This window comes from Dipodomys ordii, unplaced genomic scaffold (genome assembly GCF_000151885.1).
Source record: "Dipodomys ordii isolate 6190 unplaced genomic scaffold, Dord_2.0 Scaffold1, whole genome shotgun sequence".
Taxonomy (NCBI): domain Eukaryota; kingdom Metazoa; phylum Chordata; class Mammalia; order Rodentia; family Heteromyidae; genus Dipodomys; species Dipodomys ordii.
Genome location: NW_012267217.1, coordinates 50,719,459 through 50,730,729, shown reverse-complemented (window position 1 = coordinate 50,730,729; position 11,271 = coordinate 50,719,459). Strand labels below are relative to the sequence as shown.

The 11,271-nt window shown below is 48.4% G+C and overlaps 1 protein-coding gene across 1 annotated transcript in view; it reads left to right on the top strand.

Annotated features, from left to right (window-relative positions):
* Nucleotides 1-10,533, top strand: part of Igfbp5 (insulin-like growth factor binding protein 5) — a 16,101-nt gene extending 5,568 nt beyond the window's left edge. The window contains exons 2-4 of the mRNA XM_013009585.1: nucleotides 8,445-8,674; nucleotides 9,144-9,263; nucleotides 10,324-10,533. Of these exons, the coding sequence (XP_012865039.1) occupies nucleotides 8,445-8,674; nucleotides 9,144-9,263; nucleotides 10,324-10,455 (482 nt within the window). The 3' untranslated portion in view covers nucleotides 10,456-10,533. The remainder of the gene's footprint in view (nucleotides 1-8,444; nucleotides 8,675-9,143; nucleotides 9,264-10,323) is intronic.
* Nucleotides 10,534-11,271: the final 738 nt, after the last annotated feature.

Here is an 11,271-nt window from a genome sequence, read left to right as displayed (position 1 = left end):
AGGGCTGGGCTAAAGTGCGGATGCCTGGAGTAAGTTCAGGGGGGGGGGGGGGAGGGGAGGAGGGAGGCAAAATTTTTCCAGAGTTTTCCCTTTGTACCTGAGCAATGCCTTTGAAACTTTAAGACACTGAATGTGTAAAATTGGAAGAACAGATTTCCCACACACCAGAGCCACTGCATGGAGAAACTGGGGAGGGGGGGGGGTTGGGGAGGGAACTCCATAAATAACCATCCCAGCAAGAAAGAAAATGGTTGCCAAAATAGAGACTAGTAGGCAAGTGAGAGGGGTTTGTGTCCTTCCAGCTTTGCATTTTTACCACAGTTACAAATTTCCAGAGACTCTCTTTACATTCACATCTGGGTAGGTTATTCAAAGCAATAACATTCATGGTATAGTTGCAGAAATAAGTCGGCAAATAAACAAGGGAGCCAGTGAAGGGCTCTATTCCTATTCCCTCCCCCCCAACCCCCAGTATCTATTGAATCTCCTTTTACCTCCGTTCTATTTCTTCCCATGATTTGTTATCATATCCTTAGTTTCTATCTTTCTTTCTTTCTTTGTTTCTTTCTTTCTCCCTCAACATAAATCCTTAGGAGTGACTACAAATGTCTAGAAACAGAGAAATGGCCTTTTCTGCCAGGCTACTCTGTTTATACTAATCTCTCCAGGAATTGTCTGGGTGTTGACCAAAGAATGTTAAAGCTGGAAGGATCCCACAGCCCTCAGCTCAGCCAGGTCCCTCACTTTATGGATGAGACCACTCTGGACCAGAATGGGAATCACTTGCCAAAGACCTGGGGCAAGAGGTAGAGACAGGACAGGGCTGTAACTCTTCTCCTTGATAAGGGTGCCAGCAGTTTTTGCAGACAGGCCTGTCTTGGGGCAATGGTCTTGTCAAGGAAGAGAATCAGAAGGCAATAAAGGAATAGTGGTCAGCCTGGCATTCGGGTCCAGAAGCCAAACCTCATTTCCTGCAAACAAGAAGCATTTCTGGTGTGGGCAGGCAGGTGTTCTTGCTGCCCCTTAGTGTCTCAGCTGTCCCTCTTCTCTACAGGGGACACAATGCCTGTCTGCTCTCCTTTCCATGGTAACCTGCCTGCACAGCACAGGGGTCCATGGGACCTGACCAGCAGGATAACAAGATCCCAGGTAGGATGGCGTAAGAGTGCAGGCTAGCAGAGGAACCATCTTCCACAAAAGCTGATGACGTAAAAAAGCCAGAGAGCCACTGGTTTGTGAACGTATGTGCAGTTATGTCCAGATTTTGCTGCAGGGGAGTGGAGAAATGCTTACAGAGTACAGGTTGATCTGCGACCGTGCTGAGAACCCTCCGGGCCTGTCCTTCCTTTGGGGATACTTAGAAATGAGACAGAGAGCATGAGACACCCCTCCCCCCTTCCCAGTAGATTGGGCCTTAACTCTTAGGTTTCAACTAAATAGAATCTGGGTTTTGGTATGGGTTTTGTTTTTTTGGGTGTTTTTTTTTTTTAACTCAGTTGGATTGTGCTTGCTAGCCTGGCATTCTGCCACTTGAGTCACACCCAGTCCTTTTGTTTTAGTTCTCAGATAGGGTCTGGCTTTCTTCCTCCTTTCCCCCACTGATCCTCCTCCTTCCTCTTGCCCCAATAAAGACTCTGAGCTTTCCCCGACAGACAAGAATCCCTTGTTTGACTCTAGAAAATATTCTGCAAGTCCAGAGTCAGCTCTCTGTGTGTGCTCCCTGCTGCCCTCTTCTGGCCACTCAGGGCAAATGATTGTTTGGTGTATGGGGAAACAGATTTAATCATTTGTACTGAATATTTATTTACTTCCTCCTTCCACAACTCCTGGAGAAGCCTGGCTGTAGATTCTCATCTTGGAGGTTACGCATAGTATTTCTTTCCTATGTGTACATTCATCACCAACTACCTCCCAGCAACCAAAAAATCCACACCAAAATTATTGCTCTGAATCCTACAGAGAGAGTCTCTTTAACTGGTCCCTGGACATGTGTAAGTATCAGCTTGATATCTGCCACGAACACATTAGAGCATGTTGAATCCTTTTTCTCTCTCCCTTTGGAGGACGCCTAATGGCATTAATGTAACATAAAGGAATGTGATTACACTGAGGGAAGAACTCCCAGGATGCATTCTCTAAGTGGAGGCTGAGAGCACCATACAAGGTCCTTCCCGCCTAGGGTCACAGTCAGGAGATCAGAAGAGAGCAGACATCTTTCCTCACCCAAGGAGCCTTCAGTCTTACGATCCACTGATAGACATCTGTCAGCCAGGTACCATGCAACCAAATTTGCAGTTGATTGTAATTAGGGAAATGAGAGACAACAGAGACCCATAAAGGCAGAGTCTTATGTTAAGGCTTCAATAACATGCATAGAGTCATTTAATGTTCATAATAACCATATAGGAAGAAAGGGCTGTTATCATCTTCTCATAACTCTGATGAGAAAACCAAAACAGAAAAAGAAGAAATCCAAGGCAAAGTAAACCAGCGCCAAGGAGTAGCCAGCCATCGCTGACAGCTCTCTGTTCCCTCTTCCACTGACAGGGTCAAGGGCAACAAGGCTTTTATAGTGACTTGGTAGTAGGGTTGGGATTGGAACCTAGTAGTCCAGCTCCTGATTTTGAATGTTTACCCACCATGCTGTCTGGTGTGCATGTTTCTCTAGTCAGAACAAAGGAGTGGTATTCCCATTTCAGCCAACTTCAATGGGGTTAACCATTTGCATTCTCCTGCCCTGAATGGAGGGTTGTGGAAGAACCCTGATGGGTAACCTACAGCCCACACTATTCAGCCTCCTCCACTCCTCCCATCCATCCACCACAGCCTTTCTGGCTCTCCTCACTCTCCTTACCTCCTCCTCCTCCCTCCTCCCTCTCCCTCCTCCCTCTCCTTCCTCAGGATGACAGTTGCTTGCATTTGCTTTCCTCTTGGAAGGACAGCACTTGTTTCTGTCTTGGCTCATAATTCTGGTTAAAAGGGGGAGGGAGGAAGAGTCCAGGAAGCTGGGCACAGTGACATAATAATCACTATAATCAAAGTGCTGGGAAGGCTGAGGCAGAAGGATCGTGAGTTCAAAGTCAGCTTGGGCTATATAGTGAAACTCTTTCTCCATCTAGAATTTAAAAAAAAAAAGTCAAAACACACATCTGTTACTGATCAGAGGAAAAGAAAAACCAATGTCTTCCAAGAGAGACTGGAGCCAGGAAGATGCTGGTCAGGGCTTGGACTAGTGAGAAGGGGGAGGTTGCTGCTTCTCTGGGAGGCTCCACAGCCCCTCCTTACCCACCTCTGCACCCTAGGCAACCTCTCTGTCTGTGTGTGTCTTACACACACACACACACACACACAGTGCTATTGAGTTTAATTAACAGCCACAGCTGGGGAACAATCAGGCTTGGGAGACTGAGACATATCTTACACTTTCTTCAACAGTGAGCAGTCAGCCCCTCTTCTCTCACAAGCCTTGTATCGCAGCCAAAGCAGGAGGCTGTTAGTTGGCTGGGAAACAGGACAGGCAGGGAGGAAGGGAGATTGCTCAGTCTGTAGCCTTACTATTTTCATCTTTACCCAGGCACAGAGCAGGGCTGGGCCAGCCCTGTCCAGTAGAACAACTGGACAATAATGAAAGTGTCCAATAACTACGTGGTAGCCACCACCTCCGGTCATGACAGATGGAGCGTTTGAAATGTAGCTAGAGCAACTGAGAACTCAAATTTTAATTTTGCTTCATATTTATTAGTTGACAAAGCCACAGCAGTTTCTGGCTGTTCTACTGGAACCATGAACTTAGAACAAAGAGAAATCCTGGAGAGAAGGAGATTGTACCTACCCTTACTCTGTTCATCTCCCTTCTTCCTTTTGTCTCTCTACAAGGTGATCATGTCTCGAGGTAAAGACATGCATGTTGGAGCTGGGAAGGTGGCTCAGTGGTAGAGCGCTTGCCTTGCATGCATGAGGCCCTGGGTTCGATTCCTCAGCACCACATAAGCAAAAAAAAAAGAAAAAAAAGCCAGAAGTGGCGCTGTGGCTCAAGTGGTAGAGCGCTAGCCTTGAGCTGAAGAGCTGAGGGACAGCGCCCAGGCCCAGAGTTCAGGCCCCACGACTGGGCCCCCCCCCAAAAAAATGACATGCATGTAATGGCCTCTCGAAGCATCCACTGAGCCTTAATATTTCACACACACACACACACACACACACACACACACTTGTATTGCAAAAATGCTTCTAGACCCATTTCTCTTTGCCTTTTGGTCATATAAGAAGTTTAAATCCAGCCAGGCACTGGTGGCTCATGCCCGTAATCCTAGGAGGGTGAGATCTGAGGATCACAATTCAAAGCCAGCCTGGGCAGGAAAGACCATGAGACTCTTATCTCCAATTAACCACCAGAAAACTAGAGGTAGAGCTGTGGCTCAAAGTGGTAGAGCACTAGCCTTGAGTGAAAGAGCTTAAAACTCAGTGCTCCTGAGTTCAAGCTCCACAACCAGCAAAAAAAAAGGGGGGGGGTTAAATCCACTGGGCACCAGTGGCTCACATCTGTAATCCTAGCTACTCAGGAGGCTGAGATCTGAGGATTTGGGTTCAAAGCCAAATCTCTTACCTCTAATTAAGCACCAAAAAAGCTGGAAGTGGAACTGTGGCTCAAGTGGTAGAGCACTGGCTTTGAGCAACAAAGTTCAAGGACAGTGCCCAGGCCCTGAGTTCAAATCCCAGGACTGACATAGCAAAAAAGAATAAGAAAAGCAATGGTTAAATCTATAGAGGGAAGTAGAATGAGAGAGGGAGCCCAGCTCTCCTTTTCATTACTCCTGGGGTAATCCTCATCATCTGGCTAGAAGAGACTAGAGAGCCAAACATGGCAGTGCAGGCCTGTAACTCTAGCACTCAGACTGCTAAGGCAGGAGGATCACAAGTTCTAGGCCAGCCTGCACTACGTAAGGAAACTCGGAAGGAAGGAAGGAAGGAAGGAAGGAAGGAAGGAAGGAAGGAAGGAAGGAAAGGAGGGAGGGAGGGAGGGAGGGAGGAAAAGGAAGAAGGAAGGAGAAAACAAGCACAGTGCTTTTATGGATGCCTCTAGACTCATGCTAAGTGTTCCATATTTCCTGTCTTCTAAAGAGTCTCCTCAGAAGCTAGAGAGAGTGGGATTGGGGACATGTCTCCCTCCCTAAGTCATTTTCTCCCTACAGAATAAAGAAGCATCAGGGGGCTGGGAATGTGGCTTAGAGGTAGAGTGCTTGCTTAGCATGCATGAAACCCTGGATTTGATTCCTCAATACCACATAAACAGAAAAAGCCAGAAGTGGTGTCGTGGTTCCAGTGGTAGAGCACTAGCCTTGAGCACAGAGAGGCTCAGGGACAGAGCCCAGGCCCTGAGCTCAAACCTCAGCAAAGAGAAACAGCAGGATTTTATACCCAAATGAGCTCTGCCCCCCTCTCTAGCCCCTGTACCTGCTTCTTCTTCTCTCCCCATACAGTTCTCATTTGTCCATCTCCCTGACTCTAAATGTGTACTGAAGACATTTAAGAAGAGGGACAGTAGGAGTGGGTGGCATCCAAACATCAGACTTTGCCATTGGCTTTAGTTCCTCAAAATGAGTGCAGGTTGTGCAGGCCCCAGTGTCCTCCGCCATCTACTGGCCATCTGGAGGTATTGACCTACTTGTCAAAGAGTTTCCAGAACCCACTATCCAGGGCAGTCTTCACCAAGAAGTCCTCCATGGTATCCCTTCCATAACCTCAGTTCATTTTCTCTTGGTAAAATAGCTCAGGGATACTCGTGTCCTCGTACTGCACCTAAAACTTAAGCACGTCCAAAATTGAAAGCCTATTTATGATTCGGCCACAAAGTAGCTGAGTAGGGTAAGCTGGCTCTGGTATTCCAGCCTTGGCTTGCTTGCCAGCCCTTTAATCTTCATGGCTTTCCACTGGCTGCCGGCCAAGTTTCCACTGTCTCTCTGGAGCCTACAGGTGACCACAAGACCCTGATTAGTATCTTTGATACTCGACTCTCCTAAGTAATAGGTCCCATGGGGTTAAGTGGCAGGAAAAAACCAGGAGGGACATCAACACTTTAAGCCTGCCTTTCAGAAGCAGTCAAAGGGGATGCATAGAGAGGGGGCAAGGGGAAAGGGCACCCCCAGAAGCCCTGTCTCGGTGAAGCTCAGGGTTTCCAAAAGCCTTCTAAGTTCTTTGAAGAAAGATACCAGAATTACATTTTGTTTTATAGTATCATCATTGCTTTGCTCCAATGCAATACCTGAACACTTTGAAAGAAAAGATCAAGAGCTGGGGGCCCCGAGGGGGTGGAGGGAAATGGGGACTTACTCCTGTAATCCTAGCTATTCAGGAAGCTGAGACCTGAAGCTTGAGGTTCAAAGCCAGCCAGAGCAAAACAGTTCATGAGACTCTTATCTCCAATTAACCAGAATGTGTGCGCGAGTGCGCACGCACACACACACACACACACACACACAAATCAAAACGAGAGCTATAGCTCAAGTGGTAGAGTGCCAGCCTTGAGTGGAAAAGGCCAAAGAGAGAAGGAGGGGCCCTAAATTCAATCCCTAGTACAGGCAGAGAAAGAAGGAAGGAAGGAAGGAAGGGAAGGAAGAAGAGGAAAGGAGGGAAGAGAAGAAAAGAGGCCAAGAGAGATCCAAATAACTTTTCCCAAGGAACTTCTTAGAAAAAAAACCTAAGATGAAGGGTCTTGATACAGAAAGGCTGTGAGCACCATGCTTCCATGGCCACCAAGCCCCAAACAAAAGAACAAACTGGAGGATGGTACCTTCTCACCCACCCACCCACCAAGACAAAATAATAATAATAATAGGTAGCTGCAGAAGGGAGGGATGACACACCCATCCCAGACATCTTTAAGAACCAGGAAGTAAACCATTGATTGGTCCTCCCCATAGCTCCACCATCTTCCTCTCCAGTAATTACTTCTCCTCCTCTCCTGTGAGTAAACACCCAAGTCTACCAACCTCCAGGATCACTTCAAAGCTTTGACTCAACCAGGTCTTCTCATCACCCGTCATCTTGACCAGTTTTGGCCATGTCTCTAAAGGCCTCACCTAACACATGCCTGAACTGCCTCTGGGATAACCACTCAGAACTGGGACTCTGAAACTGCTCAGTAACAGAGTGTTCGCCTAAAGCTCCCAAATGTGCGATATCCTTCCATGCCCCTGCCCCCAATTCTTCCCCCTTCTTCCATTTTCTCATCCTAGAGGCCTCCTATCACAATTGCTGGGTATCCCAAGATAATGGAACTGAAATTTCATTTCACCTCATTTAGTAATGGGCGGGGGAGAGAAGGGGACACCCAAAGCCCATTTGCTTTTTGGGAAAAATCAGTGGATATACCTCAGTGGTAGGGCAACTGCCTATCATGTGCAGGGCCCTAGTTTCAATCCCCAGCACTGACTACACTTTATCTCTCTCCCTCTCTCCCTCCCCCCCTCTCTTTCTCTCTCTGTCTCTCTCGCTCACCTGTCTCCACACCTGGTCTACATTCAGGCAGCTTAATCACACCCTGCCCATCTGGGAACAACAACCTAAGTGTCTGTTCTCTGGGGTCACAGAGCTGAGATGAGAAAAGAAATTGACTGGCTCTCTGTGTACTGGGAGGGCCAGGCAGGAGGAATTCACAGATCAACATGAACAAGGTCTTGCTCCTCTAAAGGTCATAAGTCAGCTAAGTATAGACTGTCACCAAGTCACTCCTATATATACACCACGCCTGCTCCAGCCAGCTGTCGGCCTCCCTCAGACTGGAGCGGAGTAATGTCCCAGCCACCCAGGTCCTGGAGCCTAGCACAGTGTCACTTCTGAGCCATGCTAAGGAGCAAGGTCTCTGGGTGTCAGCTGCCTCCATTCCTCCTCTAGTTCCCATATTTCTGACTTTCCCACCTCTCCCAGGTGCCCTTCTTGCTCCTCGTGATGATCCTTCTCCCAGGTCTGAATGAATCTCAATGAAAGCGCAAGGAAGTGCCCCACTGGGAGGGCAGGCTAGACCGTTCTTACCCATACCTAGGCTGCCCCATCTCCCTACCTTGACCAACCCAGTCTCCAAGGTTCTTAAATCTCAACACCTCCCCTCCAGTTACTCTCATCTACTAAGCCAGAGCGGCTGGCTAGCCACCTGTGCTCTGTGAACTATTTCCTCCACCTTCCTTCCTCCTGCCCCTAGGATATCTCCTCTCTCCCATCCAACTCCCAAAGCCTAACACCCACCTGGTGAAGCCATGAGTCTGTGTCAAGATGCTCTTTTGCCATGGATTCTTCCTCCCTTCCCCTACTTGAGTGAGGGCTGCCATTTTTTCCCCTAGCTTTGGAGCTGCAGGAAAACAAAGACCCCATCTTCCTCCGCTTCACCCCAAACCTTCCAGCACTGGGCTCCTGACCCTCTGAGACTGACCTCTAACCCCTTCTCCTTGCAGAGAGAGACTCTCGCGAGCATGAGGAACCCACCACATCGGAGATGGCTGAGGAGACTTACTCGCCCAAGATCTTCCGCCCCAAGCACACCCGCATCTCCGAGCTGAAAGCCGAGGCCGTGAAGAAGGACCGCAGGAAGAAGCTGACCCAGTCCAAGTTTGTGGGGGGCGCTGAGAACACTGCCCACCCCCGGGTCATCACTGCACCTGAGATGAGACAGGAATCGGAGCAGGTGAGTCTCGGAGATGTTGGCTACTGCTCTGACATCTGACCTTTCCCCCTCATTCACTTGGATACTTGTGGCAGCAGGAGATCCCCAGGCCAGACCCTGAGGAGAACCTACTTCAGAGGATAATTGTCAGAGCTTACCAAGGGCTTTGTCCAAGTAAGCAGGAATAGAGGTAGGATTCATTCAAAGAAAGGATCGGTCAGTCCAGTGACCCCCATAACAAGTGTGTGAACTGCCCTAGAGCTGTGTCCAGTCCTAGGAAGAGGCTGAACAGCTCCCAAAGTTTCTGAAGACCAAAGCCTCTCCTGTACAATGAGTCAGTAAGGCAGAAAAGCTGAGGTGGCTCTCCTGGAAAACTTAAAGAAAAATGTGGGCTATGTCTGGCCACATTGGGGCTTGCTCCATTGCTCTGGGTGGTATATCTGCACATCTGGGTGGTTTCTTACCTGTCATCATCCCTCCTGTCCACCAGGGCCCGTGCCGCAGACACATGGAGGCTTCTCTGCAGGAGCTCAAAGCCAGCCCACGTATGGTGCCCCGCGCTGTGTACCTGCCCAACTGTGACCGCAAAGGATTCTACAAGAGAAAGCAGGTATGGAACGGCCCCACACCACGTTTTCAGGCACAGATAGATCCTGACACCTGCCAGAGAAATCTCCTTCAGGTTCAAGTCCCTGACTGGAGATCTCCACCAACAACTTAGGATTTCCCAAACTCAAAGTATCTATTCACAAGGTACAATTGTGATTTTTCCTCATTCCCTCCCAGGTTTTATGATTCCAACTTGCCTACATGGATTCACTGAAACATTGCATCTTATCGTGTTTGTGCTACACACACACACACACACACACACACACACAAGCATGCGACTTTAAAAACGTCTTATCTCCTGACACTATCTGTTATCATTTCATTTCCAATGACAGCCAGGCTCAATTTGGGGCAAGATCTATGACTGATCTCTGGTTCCCAAAATTCCAAGGGTCTCAGAAGCCCCTCTGTCATGCTCAAGTTTCTGATTGGCAGGTCTGAGGGTTTTAATTTCTAACAAGCTCCCCAGGGACCCCGTTGTTGCTTCAAGGGGATTCCTTACTGGTATTGATATTAGTCCTTGTTAAGGGCCAGATGGCCTTGGGGCACAGTCAGGCTCCACCTCTTTTAGCTGTGTCTCCTCCCTCCAGTTCCTACACATCTCTGTGCCTTCAGTTCCTCGTGTAAAATGAGGCCACACTACCCTCACCTGGGAGGAGTAAGTGATTCATTTTTGTTAAAAACACTGAGAGCAGCTCCTGCCACGTGGTCAGGGTAAGCAGTATCTGGCACATAGAAAGCCACACACATGCTTTGACTGTCCCAATGCCATGGCTTCAAGATCATGTCCCGGTCTCAAGAGTCTTGGAGAATATTACATCGGAGGACCCCAAATGGGTAACTTTAAACAAATAGTTAATTTTTAAAACAAGATTACAGAGTTTACCCAAGGGTAGATTGCCCGAATTAGCCTTGCTCTCTAGGCTCTCCCATACAATCAGTATTCTTTCTAGAGTTAGCTAATGACCCTGCTCATCTTGGGATGGGGAAGAGAGAGGGCAGACAGGAGCAGGACCTTGGGTAGTGGTGTGTCACTGATGGTCCACCTCCTCCCCCAGTGCAAGCCTTCCCGTGGCCGCAAACGTGGCATCTGCTGGTGCGTGGACAAGTACGGCATGAAGCTGCCAGGCATGGAGTACGTCGACGGGGACTTTCAGTGTCACACCTTTGACAGCAGCAACGTGGAGTGACGCGCCCTTCCCCCTGCTTCCCCCTCCCGCCCCCAGCCCCAACTCCAGCCAGCGCCTTCCTCCTCCCCAGGACGCCACTCATTTCATCTCATTTAAGGGAAAAAAACATATATTATTATTATTATTATTATATATTTGAGGAAACTGAGGACCTCGGAATCTCCAGCAAGGGCTCAACTTTAGAAATGGCAACAACAGAGATGCAAAAAGATAGTGACCCCTGCCCCCTTCAAAAAAGAGGGGGGGCGGGGGTTCTTTTTGAGGCAAATTGAAAGAACAGAGAATGGAAAAGAGAAAGAAAAAGTGAGAGAAAGGGGAAACGCATTGGTGAGGGAAAGGTATCGGTGTAGAAGAGGAAACAGTGATGGATAGAGTTAAGGAAAGAAGAGAGGAACGTGGGCAGGAAAGAAAGGGGACCAGGATCAGGACTGGTCAGGACCGGCCCTGGCTGGCAGTAGGAAGAGGCTGGGGCACTGAAGGTGTGGCCCAAGGTGTGACATTCAATGTCACCTTGGATTTATTTTTTGTCCCCAAGTTAATTGGTCTATGGGGGAGAAAGGAAAAAGACAAAATATGCCAGGACCCTTCTAGGGTTTTCTATTCCAGCCAGCAAAGTGGATGCCTTCCCCTTCTCCCTCCTCTCCTCTCACCCAAGTGGAGTGTTGTCTCCCCTCCAGATTTGTAAACACTGAGAAGCATTCCATTCCTCTAAAACCAAAGTAGATTCATAATTGGATGATTCTAAATAGGTTTCCCTAGGCAGATACTTAAATATGTGTGCATCTTTCACTCCTCCTGCAGGAGTTTAGAAATCAA